This window comes from Myotis brandtii, unplaced genomic scaffold, assembly GCF_000412655.1.
Source record: "Myotis brandtii unplaced genomic scaffold, ASM41265v1 scaffold782, whole genome shotgun sequence".
Classification (NCBI taxonomy): domain Eukaryota; kingdom Metazoa; phylum Chordata; class Mammalia; order Chiroptera; family Vespertilionidae; genus Myotis; species Myotis brandtii.
In genome coordinates this window covers 1,961,209-1,973,749 of record NW_005371138.1, presented here as the reverse complement: position 1 = coordinate 1,973,749, position 12,541 = coordinate 1,961,209, and the positions used below count along the sequence as shown (strand labels likewise).

The 12,541-nt window shown below is 40.2% G+C and overlaps 1 protein-coding gene across 3 annotated transcripts in view; it reads right to left on the bottom strand.

The window, feature by feature from the left end:
• Positions 1-12,541, bottom strand: part of LOC102242421 (natural cytotoxicity triggering receptor 3 ligand 1) — a 27,906-nt gene that overhangs the window by 1,636 nt on the left and 13,729 nt on the right. For 2 of the 3 annotated variants that reach the window (XM_005883313.2, XM_014530911.1), the window contains exons 5-6: positions 11,078-11,248; positions 10,438-10,578 (exon numbers count right to left, since the gene is read on the bottom strand). In XM_005883313.2, coding sequence (XP_005883375.1) covers positions 10,489-10,578; positions 11,078-11,248 — 261 coding nt within the window. In that variant the 3' untranslated portion in view covers positions 10,438-10,488. Of the gene's footprint in view, positions 1-10,437; positions 10,579-10,891; positions 10,945-11,077; positions 11,249-12,541 lie in introns of those variants that run through there. The other variant, XM_014530910.1, reaches the window with a different exon arrangement.

Below are 12,541 nucleotides of genomic sequence, written 5' to 3'. Positions count from 1 at the left end.
CCTGCCTGCCTGATCGCCCCTAACAGCCCTGCCCCTGCCAGCCTGATTGCGGCTAACTGCTTCTACCTTGGCCTCGCCAAAATGGCTTTCTACAGAAGGATGTCCAGAATATGTCCGGTCTAATTAGCATATTAGCCTTTTATTAGTATAGATAATTTGCTGGAAACTAAGAGGTATGTCTACATTAATATGCATCCATTATTTATTCATGCTCATAAAAGCATTTTAAGAAATTTCTCTAAGTTCTCCTTCAATTACCTTTTGATTTAACCACAGTCCACCATCTAAAAGAGTTTATCCTGGGAAAACCTCTGTCTTATCACAATTTCTGGGCATACATACAGTAATAAATAAAAAGATATTCCAGACCTTTTTAAAATGTTTCCTACAATTTTAACCACAAAGAGAGGAATTCTTCTCCATCCCTGACAAACCGTAGCATTACTCTGTTGAGTGATTTTTGTGGGGGTCTTTAAAGCTGAATATAAGCAAAACATGTCTAGATTGTTATACTTAATTTGGGGACCCATGATATAAGAAAAAAATCTGAAGTATATTTGGAGGAATATCCAATAATTAGTTAAAAACTTGTAAAATGAAAACAAAGAGTTTAAAAGGTATAATGTTAAGAGAAACAATGTAAAATTATGAGGTGTTACAGTGGATTAGTTCACTTGAAAAGTTGAAACATGCATTCCTGTACTACAGAGGTAGGAAAGTTAAACACTATTATTTCCCAGCCTCCCTTGCAGCTAGGATTCCAGGTATGATTGGTCCAGCAATCAGATGCACTCACTTGACACTTTCACTTGGAGCCGAGTTGGCCAACACAAAGCGTGGCAGCAGTGGTGTGATTCTGGAGCTGGCAACTGTTCATGTCTTTCTAATCCAGCAGGCAGCTTCCCAAAGTGGCAGGCAGCTTCTTGATTATTCCAAAAGCAGCAGCTTCTTTGGCAGCCCTCTCTTGTGATGTAGTTCCTAGAAGCTCAGCCTAGGTTCTGTTTCTTCAGCCCTCTCAAAAATTCTGTGAGCTATCTATTTCCCATAATCAATCCCATTCGGTTTAGTAGCTAAAGAAGATTCTATGACCTACAGCCATGAATCTTGACCTATACAGAATCTGATAGCTAGAAGTGAGGTGCAGCAGCAAAAGGATCTCAAATATGAAGTGGGCTGAGTTGAGGAGGTAGGGCTTTAGGCCATGAGCCCTCATGCCAACTGAAGTAAGGGTATCAAAGGAAGTGTGGTAGAACTTCAGAGTGCCAGCATGTGGGGCTGCCTCTGCCTCTTTCAGCAAAATCCTACAAGACAAATACCACTCGGGCTAAGGTTTACAAGTCTACAGAGATGGAAAGGTATATATATAGCTTTGCTTAGGGAATTGTTCTGTCTAAAAAAAAAATTGACAAAAGTCCCAAATCTGGAGCCTTGAAGAATCAAAAAAGTCAACTACTACCACACTCCATAAGTAAAGGTTCTGAGAAAGCGGTTAAAATGTCCTTAACCTTTTTCAAGAATCTTCCCTTAAGAATTTTCTGCCAAGTAATGGGAGCCACCCTGAGGAAAAAGGTCAGATAAATACTGTTGTCATCCCATCCAAGCCATTCATTTAAGACCCCAAGGGAAAGAAAGAACACAGATCAGCAAGTGAAGATGGGTTCTCTGATAAAAACTATGCCCTGGCAAGATCTTTCTTGTTACTCATGATAATAATCAAAGAAAACAGACCAGAAACTTACTAAGTTTTTAGGGAATTGTTTTGTCAAACAAACAAACAAACTCTAAATAAATAAAAACCCTAAACCTGGCCTGCAATAGCCTGTAACTGTCTAAACAATCCCCGAGCCCCCAAACCCAAAATAATAGGAAACGAAGTGCTAAGACTATCCAGCCTCCAAGAAGAGCATCCTTTCTGATGTGTACCTAAAGAGTAACAGACAACAAAGACTTCCCAGAGGGCAACACCAAGAGCCCCTGAGGACATTAGACAAGGGAGTTACTCCCAGAAAGGTGACTCAGCAGTTGCCTGATGGGAAAACCAAGGAATATATTTATGGACAGAGCAGAGAGACCTTGCTATGGATCAGCAACTGCTAGTTTTCCATTTACCCCTGTTTCAAAAAGATTGATTTTATGTAGTTATCCTGTACCTATCCCACCTTTATGCATATGGTACCCATGGCTCAGTAGTTGAGCATCGACCTATGAACCAGGAGGTCAATGTTTGATTCCAGGTCGGGGCACATGCCCCGGTTGCAAGCTCAATCCCCAGTAGGGGACGTGCAGGAGGCAATCAATGATTCTCTTTCATCATTGATGTTTCTATCTCTCTACCTATCCCTTCTTCTCTGAAATCAATAAATATATATATATATATATTTTAAAGTTGCCTAACAAACATTACCTCTTCCCACCTTCCTTAATTAAAGTATCCTAACATTTATTTGTTTGTTTGTTTTGGTTAATCATCATCCAAGGATAGTTTTCCATTGATGTTTAGGGAGAGAGGGAAAGACAGATGGAAACATTGATGTGAGAGAAACACATCAATTGGTTGCCTCCTGCAGGAGCCCTGACCAGGGCCCAAGCCATGGAGGAACCTGCAACTGAGGTACGTGCCCTTGACTGGAATTGAACCCGGGACCCTTTGGTCTACAGGCTGACATTCTATCCACTGAGCCAAACCAGCTAGGACAAGTATCCTAACATTTAGCTGGTCACATTGCCACAAAGATGTCTCAGTTTCCTTAGCAACTAGATGGCCATGTAACTCAGTTTGGGCCAATGAAATGTAAGTTCAAATGTTGTGTGGTTCTCTAGGAAAATTGCTTCAAGGGAGCTGAGAAAGTTCCTCAAGTGGCAAAAGATCTTTTCTTGCCCTTCCCACCTGCCTCCAGAAGCAATCTTGGATGGTAAGGATGAAGCAGCTTGAAGATAAAAGCAATGTACTGAGGATAGAACAGAAAGATAGGAATCTGGACACCACCTGCCTACAGATTTATATAAAAAGGAAAAACTCCTATTTAGTTTAAATCACTGTTATCTTTGTTTTTTGGTTATATGTAGCAAATCTGATCTGAAATGATAGAGTATAAAGCAAAAGTATGAATGAAAAACGACCTCAAGTAGTAGCAAAAACTATTCAGTAGAAGAATTTCTAGCAGTTAAGGGTGCTGAAAGTAGGAAGAAGTTATCAAGAAACAGGGAATATATGGTCTTCTCAGGAGAAGTATTATGAGTATCAAAGAGACTTTTATTGAGAGAGGGGATGATAAGCACCCATAGAAGAATATCTATCTTCATGAGTAAGTGAGAACAATTTATTTAAAAAGTAACAAACAGAGCTTTCTCACTTATGTGGTTACTGAGAGTTTCATTAAATTATGGCCTAAGGCAGTTTCTCAACCTGTGGGTCGCGACCCCTTTGGTGGTACCCTTTCACAGGGGTCGCCTAAGACCATCCTGCATATCAGATATTTACATTACAATTCATAACAGTAGCAACATTACAGTTATGAAGTAGTAACGAAAATAATTTTATGGTTGGGTCACAACATGAGGAACTGTATTTAAAGGGCCAGAAGGTTGAGAACCACTGGCCTAAGGCTACTTGATTAAATCACTAAAGAAGACCAAAGAAAAAAGAGGGGAGGTATGAAAGTGAGAGCAGATATTGAGGTTTTCTTCCTAGTTCTGGTGAACTTCAATCTTTAAATATCGGTGTCAAAAAAAAGTGTTCTTATTTAAAAAGTATCTTCCTTTATTCCATTTATGTCTTAAAATATTTGAGTAGAGAAAAGGGAAGGGAAGTAAAAAGATGACACAGATGTTGATTTTACAGTTTTCTTCCAAGTTCTGGTGGACTTCAGACTTCAAATGACTGTTCAAAGAAAAATATATATACTCTCATTTTAAAGGAATCTCCTTTTATACATAATATTTATTTATTAAATACACTTATATAATCCTAGATTAAAATTAAAAACATATGTTTGACAGATGAAATTCAGGATCTCAGAAACACACACAGTGGATCATTTATTATACTTCGAAAAGATACTATGGCCGATGCTGAAAACCTAAGTGAAATCTGGGTGTTTGACCTCTTGTCTTCACATTTTGGGCAATGAGGCAGCATGCTGGCTTTGGGGGGTGGGGGTGTTTGTATAAAGAATAAGGGTCTGCTACATAAATCTTCCATATAAGATGGATCAGACAAGCCAAGGTCTGCGCATCAATACTGCACAACCTTTAGTTCAGCACAGCTTAGAAAACTGAAAGATACATTTGAAAAGACCACGAACCCACATTGGGTTACCACAGCAGAACTTACTTCAGCTACTCTACTTGTTGGATCAGTAATAAAGACTTGGTTCAAGAGCAAGCACAGCAGCCCTAGCTGGTTTGGCTCAGGGGATAGAGCATTGGTCTTCAGACTGAAGGGTCCCAGGTTCAACTCTGGTCAAGGGCACATGCCCAAATTGTGGGCTCATCTCCAGTGCAGGGCAAGCAGGAGGCAGCCTATCAATGATTTTTCCCCATCATTGATGTTTCTATCTCTCCCTCTCCCTTCCTCTCTGAAATCAATGAAATATATTAAAAAAAACAAAAAAACAGCACAGCAAAAAGGAAGAAGCAGTAGCTACAAATTTGCCAAGTCTGGCACTAGAAGCACGGAACCAAATAATTTCAGTGAAGGAGTCAGAAACTCCCTTACCCATTAGTTCACAAACACCATGAGTACCAGCATTGTGAATGCCTGTGACCAGGAACCACCTAAGATTTCTGGTACCGAGCACTCTGGAGGGGCTGGTGCCTGTGTTTCTTTGGCAGCGGTACAAGCGCTGGGACCTCCTAGTCCACAATCTTGCTCTTAAATGTTTAAACCAGCAGTTCTCAACCTGTGGGTCACGACCCCTTTAGGGGTAGAACGACCCTTTCACAGGGGTCGCCTAAATACATCCTGCATATCAGATATTTATATTATGATTCATAACAGTAGCAAAATTACAGTTATGAAGCAGCAACGAAAAAAATTTTTCGGTTGGGGGTCACCACAACATGAGGAACTGTATTAAAGGGTCGCGGCATTAGGAAGGTTGAGAACCATTGGTTTAAACAGACCAGTTATTTATCTTTTTCTAGAAGAAGAAATCCCTCTACCTTTTATCATTGCCTGAAAGGTCTATCCTCTTAGTCTCCTGAGTCAAGGACAGTCATCGGTGCCTCTGGAGGAAGCAGAAGCCAACTAGTTTTCCTTGGTCCTAGCCTGTCCCAATTTAGCTGAGCACCATGAGAGCTCTCCAACTAAAGTCAATACGATGTCAAATTCCTGTCCCAAAAGGACCACCTTTATTTCTTACACACACACACACACACACACACACACACACACACACCACACACACACATACACACACACACACACACACACAAAACAAACAAACAAAAACAAACAAAAAACAAACATTTAAGAGCATGATGTCAGCAAGATTGGTGGGCTAGGAGGCCCCAGCACTTGTACCGCCGCCAGGAAAAACAACGATTAACGACTGCTTACTGATGAAAATAGCTCTAAGAGAGCTATGGAGTACATGCAGGAGGTACAGCAGCCCAGTGGAGCACAGAAATCAAAGATGGCCACATAGAAAAGCACAGCAGCATTTGACCTTTGTCAACCTATCCCCCAGTCCTGCAGAGCTTGCTGCCAAAAGGGATGGGATGCCCTCAGCTCTGACCTCTCCCCTTTGGAGGAAAAGGAGACCCCAGCAGCTTTCATCACCAAGGCCCCAAGCAGCCCTCGTGGCTGTCAGGGACACCTAAGCATTTTTTTAAATATATTTTTATTGATTCCGGCGAGGAAGGGAAAGGGAGAGAGAGGTAAAAAAACATCGATGAGAGAGTATCATTGATCAGCTGCCTCCTGCACACCTCGCACCAGAGATGAGCTCGCAACCCTGGCATGTGCCCTTGACCAGCATCGAACCCGGGACCTTTCAGTCCACAGGCCAAAGCTGTATCCGCTGAGCCAAACCCAACACCTAAACCTTTTGCCACCAAGGACTCCCTCAGTCTTTGCCAATGCTAATGTCATCTGATGGAGCTGCCCAGAATCCATGTTACTGAGCCCCCCAAAGATGGAGCCAATGCTGGGACCCAAACCACAGTGGGCCTGGCCCAGCATATGAACACCCACACCCCCGATGGTTAGACGTAAATAAAATGGACAATGATGGGGATTGAACAAAGGTTTAATACAGTGCTACCCAAGGTGGTGCATGCCAAAAGAACCCCCTATTGACTCCCCAGGATTAAAGAGCCCCAAACAAGTCTGCTTTATTTATCCTGGTTTGGAACATTTTGAAAGCCAAGATTCAAAGATTATAATGAGAAATCTGACTTGCATTTGCTTCGAGCAATGGTTAAGGAGATGAATCAAGCTGAAGGCTGACATAGCCCATGGACACAGCCATAGGGTAGTGAAGACCTCAAGGGGTGGGCAGGGGCTGGGAGGAAGAGGGGAAGGCGGGAAATGGGAGATATCTGTAATACTATCAACAATAAAAACTATTTTTTTTAAAAAAGATGAAAGCTGACAAAAGGGCCTGTCAGAGTAGCTGGCGGCAGTGGCGGCTCTCGGAGCTGGGTTGTCAGTCAGTGAGCAGAGGGGGAAGATGGCTCGTCGGGACCGTTTTGCTAGGAAGAAGGGAGGCAGTGCTGCTACTGCCCAGGAAAAGGAAGAGCCGACGCCTTCGCTGTCGCTTCGAGCCAGAAGAGTGAAGTTCTGGGAGCCGCTCTGATTGAAGATTTAGAACAGATGTGGAAAGATGTTCACTTCAGAGAAGGGGGTTGTGGAGGAATGGTTGTCAGAGTTTAAGACACTACCAGAAGCATCTTTACCAAATTATGCCACAAATTTGAAAGATAAGAGTTCTTTAGTTTCATCTCTTTATAAAGTTAAGCTGAGAAAGTTCCTCAAGTGGCAAAAGATCTTTTCTTGCCCTTCCCAGCTGCCTCCAGAAGCAATCTTGGATGGTAAGGATGAAGCAGCTTGAGAATAAAAGCAATGTACTGAGGATAGTAGAGCAGAAAGATAGGAACCTGGACACCACCTGCCTACAGATTTATATAAAAAGGAAAAACTCCTATTTAGTTTAAATCACTGTTATCTTTGTTTTTTGGTTATATGTAGCAAATCTGATCTGAAATGATAGAGTATAAAGCAAAAGTATGAATGAAAAACGACCTCAAGTAGTAGCAAAAACTATTCAGTAGAAGAATTTCTAGCAGTTAAGGGTGCTGAAAGTAGGAAGAAGTTATCAAGAAACAGGGAATATATGGTCTTCTCAGGAGAAGTATTATGAGTATCAAAGAGACTTTTATTGAGAGAGGGGATGATAAGCACCCATAGAAGAATATCTATCTTCATGAGTAAGTGAGAGCAATTTATTTAAAAAGTAACAAACAGAGCTTTCTCACTTATATGGTTACTGAGATTTTCATTAAATTATGCCCTAAGGCTACTTGATTAAATCAGTAAAGGAGAACAAAGAAAAAAGAGGGGAGGTATGAAAGTGAGAGCAGATATTGAGGTTTTACTTCCTAGTTCTGATGGACTTCCATCTTTAAATATCGGTGTCAAAAAAAAAAAGTGTTCTTATTTAAAAAGTATCTTCCTTTATTCCATTTATGTCTTAAAATATTTGAGTAGAGAAAAGGGAAGGGAAGTAAAAAGATGACACAGATGTTGATTTTACAGTTTTCTTCCAAGTTCTGGTGGACTTCAGACTTCAAATGACTGTTCAAAGAAAAAAATATATACTCTCATTTTAAAGGAATCTCCTTTCATACGTAATATTTATTTTTTAAATACACTTATATAATCATAGATTACAATTAAAAGCATATGTTTGACACAGATGAAATTCAGGATCTCAGAAACACACACAGTGGATCATTTATTATACTTCGAAAAGATACTATGGCCGATGCTGAAAACCTAAGTGAAATCTGGGTGTTTGACCTCTTGTCTTCACATTTTGGGCAATGATGTAGCATGCTGGCTTTGGGGAGTGGGGGTGTTTGTATAAAGAATAAGGGCCTGCTACAGAAATCTTCCATATAGGATGGATCAGACAAGCCAAGGTCTGCGCATCAATACTGCACAACCTTTAGTTCACAACAGCTTAGAAAACTGAAAGATACATTTGAAAAGACCACGAACCCACATTGGGTTACCACAGCAGAACTTACTTCAGCTACTCTACTTGTTGGATCAGTAATAAAGACTTGGTTCAAGAACCAGCACAGCAGCCCTAGCTGGTTTGGCTCAGCAAATAGAGCATTGGACTGCGGACTTAAGGGTCCCAGGTTCGACTCTGGTCAAAGGCACATGCCCAGATTGCGGGCTCATCTCCAGTGCAGGGTGAGCAGGAGGCAGCCTATCAATGATTCTCTCCCATCATTGATGTTTCTATCTCTCCCTCTCCATTCCTCTCTAAAATCAATATTTAAAATAAAAACCCAAAAGAACCAGCACAGCAAAAGGAAGAAGCAGTAGCTACAAACTTGCCAAGTCTGTCACTAGAAGCACAGAACCAAATAATTTCAGCGAAAGAGGCAGAAACCAACATACGCATTACTTCACAAACACCATGAGTACCAGCATTGTGAATGCCTGTGACCAGGAACCACCTAAGACTTCTAGTATCGAGAACAATGGAGGGGCTTGTGCCTCTGTTTTTCTGTCCGCCAGAAAAAAAATGATTAACTGCTGCTTACTGATGAAAATAGCTCTGAGAGAGCTATGGAGTACATGCAGGAGGTACAGCAGCCCAGTGGAGCACAGAAATCAAAGATGGCCACATAGAAAAGCACAGCAGCATTTGACCTTTGTCAACCTATCCCCCAGTCCTGCAGAGCTTGCTGCCAAAAGGGATGGGATGCCCTCAGCTCTGACCTCTCCCCTTTGGAGGAAAAGGAGACCCCAGCAGCTTTCATCACCAAGGCCCCAAGCAGCCCTCGTGGCTGTCAGGGACACCTAAAGCTTTTTAATAATATATATATATATATTTTATTGATTCCAGAGAGGAAGGGAAAGGGAGAGACAGATAAAAACATCAACGCTGAGAGAGAATCATTGACCGGCTGCCTCTTGCACACCCCGCAGCAGAGATGAGCCCGCAACCCCGGCATGTGCCCGTGACCAGCATCGAACCAGGGACCTTTCAGTCCACAGGCCAAGGCTGTATCCACTGAGCGAAACCCAACACCTAAAGCTTTGCCACTAAGGATTCCCTCAGTCGTTGCCTCTGCTAATGTCATCTGATAGAGCTGCCCAAAATCCATGCTACTCAACACCCCAAAGAAGGAGCCAATGCTGGGACCAAAACCACAGTGGTCCTGGCCCAGCATATGAACACCCACACCCCCGATGGTTAGACGTAAATAAAATGGACAATGATGGGGATTGAACAAAGGTTTAATACAGTGCTACCCAAGGTGGTGCATGCCAAAAGAACCCCCTATTGACTCCCCAGGATTAAAGAGCCCCAAACAAGTCTGCTTTATTTATCCTGGTTTGGAACATTTTGAAAGCCAAGATTCAAAGATTATAATGAGAAATCTGACTTGCATTTGCTTCGAGCAATGGTTAAGGAGATGAATCAAGCTGAAGGCTGACATAGCCCATGGACACAGCAATAGGGTAGTGAAGACCTCAAGGGGTGGGCAGGGGCTGGGAGGAAGAGGGGAAGGCGGGAAATGGGAGATATCTGTAATACTATCAACAATAAAAATATTTTTTAAAAAAGATGAAAGCTGACAAAAGGACCAGGTTCCCTTGCCTCAACCACTCATTGGGGATTCAAAGTCTTTACACCAGAGTGGGTAAAACGGTCAGGAGGTAGAGAAGATAAATTTCTGGACTCATTGACCTGGGAGCTTCACAAACTGTGGTACCAAAATCCACTGGCGAAGCGCTGGTGTGGACAACAATTAGATTGATAGAACATGAAGGTTGTTCTCCCAAGGGAAGGATCGATGGGATGATGAGCCTCGGAATGTTTAGACAGGCTTATGCAAATAACTTGTGTCTCCTTTACCTGAATGTCTTATGGGCATGGATACTCTGGCTGGGCAATGCTTACCCTACCACATGTTGTAAAACCAAAACTGTGTCAGAATGGAGGCTACAGTTAAGAAAAAAATTAAAATTAAAATTAAAAACATGTTCTCTGATAATATCAATAAATGATTAGAAAGATAAATAATGTTCAAATAAATCACTTTACCATAAATATGCCTATCAAATTATATAGCTTTTGAAATATACAGATTCATAAAAACTTCATAGGCCTTCTGAAATGTAAGGTGCTGTAGTTACACAAATATATAGAAAATAGCAAAGATAGTAATAATTTGAAATCATACTTGCAATAAATGTGGATTTCAATTTATTTCCTTAATCAAAAAAATAAGCAAACAAAATTATAAACATGGCTTGAACTTTGATTCTCCACCAGGTGCTGATGGAGAAATTTCTTGTTGTAATTTTTTTTGTTCCATCTGCTGTATGACCTGGGGAATGAAAAATAATGTTTTAAAAGGAAGTAGTACTTGATTTTCTCTGATATGTGTGACCTTTAACAAATCACAACTAACTGAAAATTATTTTCCAAAATGAAATAGTCAAATTCTAAAATTTAGATTAATATTCAACAAAGCAGTTTTTAAAACACCAACATTTAAAATACTATAGCTAATAGTGGTTTGGCTCAGTGGATAGAGCATCGGCCTGCGGACTGAAGGGTCCCAGGTTCGATTCCGGTCAAGGGCATGTACCTGGGTTGCGGGCACATCCCCGATGGGAGATGTGCAGGAGGCGGCTGATCGATGTTTCTCTCTCATCGATGTTTCTAACTCTCTATCTCTCTCCCTTCCTCTCTGTAAAAAATCAATAAAATATATTAAAAAAAATACTATAGCTAATAGTGCATTGAAACATTATTATAACACAGGCTTTTAGCAAAGGGCCTAAAATCCTTCTTAATGCCACAATCCTTTCACAAAATACCACCTGATGATATTCCAGCTTCTGAGCCTTGAGTTGGTCATGCTGACGCTGTTGTTCTTCTTTTTGTTTCTGAAGTCTACCTGCTTTTTTCTTAAGTTCATTTTCTTGTAAGGAGATAAGATTTTCATATTCTTTCGGTTCTTCCTCTGTGAAAACTGTTGGCTGATCTAATGTCTAAAGAAAAAAACGAAGAAAGAGTAATCTTAGAAATGCAACCATAAGATCTGATTCAGCTGTAAAATTGTATGATTAGCAAAGTACAATAGAATATAGTATTATACCTTTGGGGTAAAAAAAGAAAAGGAATTAAGAAAAAATATATTTATGTACTCTGAATAAAAGGAACACCTAAAGACTAATGAGATTGTTTACCTACAGAACGAGGGAGAAACTGAGTGGAAAGGACAAAGGGAGTGAAGGCAAGGAAATCATACTCCTCTGAATACACATTTTGTACAGAATTGCTTTTCTGAAACATTCAATGTGTTACACACTCAAAAAAACACCACAAATAACTAAAATCCACAAGGACAGAAAAATCCCGCAAATTGAATAGAAACAGAAACAAATAAATAATACTTTTATTTTAACTGAATAAAATAACTGACAGAAGGGAGAAGGGTAAAAAAGAACTAACCCAAGAAACTTCTGAACACATTATCTGGACTACATGCACTCAAGTTAAAAACAACCCAAAACTCTAAACAAGTCTTCGTCTTGTTTTGCAGAGGCATGGATTAGCAATTCTAAAATGCTTTCAATATGCTAGGACTGAGCAAATAAGTGGAAAATTGTTCTGGAACAGAAACAAATAAATAATACAACTGGGAGCCAGGTTTTGTATGAAATACAGAAAAAAAACATAAAATGTATTGGAATTGAAGGTGTTGTATTAAAATTTAAGAGGATAGTGTGAACTCATGAGTTGTAATATATTTGACAGTGAAATATACACAATGAATATAAATGTGTGTAGTGTCTATATATGTGTGTGCAAGTATGTGTGTATATATGTATATATTCATAATATAAATAAATAAAAATGTATTTAAAATTTTAAAAAAATTCCCAGCTCTATTATCCGACCAGGATTTGCTTTAAAGCAAGGATAATTCCGTAGAAAGAAAGTCCTCAAAGAATGATGGGAACATACCAGAAGGCCACAAAAACCTGTTTGAGGAAACTCCCACTATCCAAGTGTGGAAATAAATACAGGCAGTCCTCGGCTTACGTCGGACTCGACGTATGTCCTTTCATGGTTACATCCCCATCTCCCACTCATTTATAAAGAAAAAAAGAAAAGTTCTGTCATTTCGACGTATGTACATATTTGCTTTATGTTTCTTATTATTTATTTACCACAAGTAAAGGTCAGGAATTGTTATCTTTCTTTTAAATTTTTTTTACTGTTTCACTTCATTACTGCTGTGTATGTGTGTGCTCCATGTGAGTGACGTAGGTGCTTAT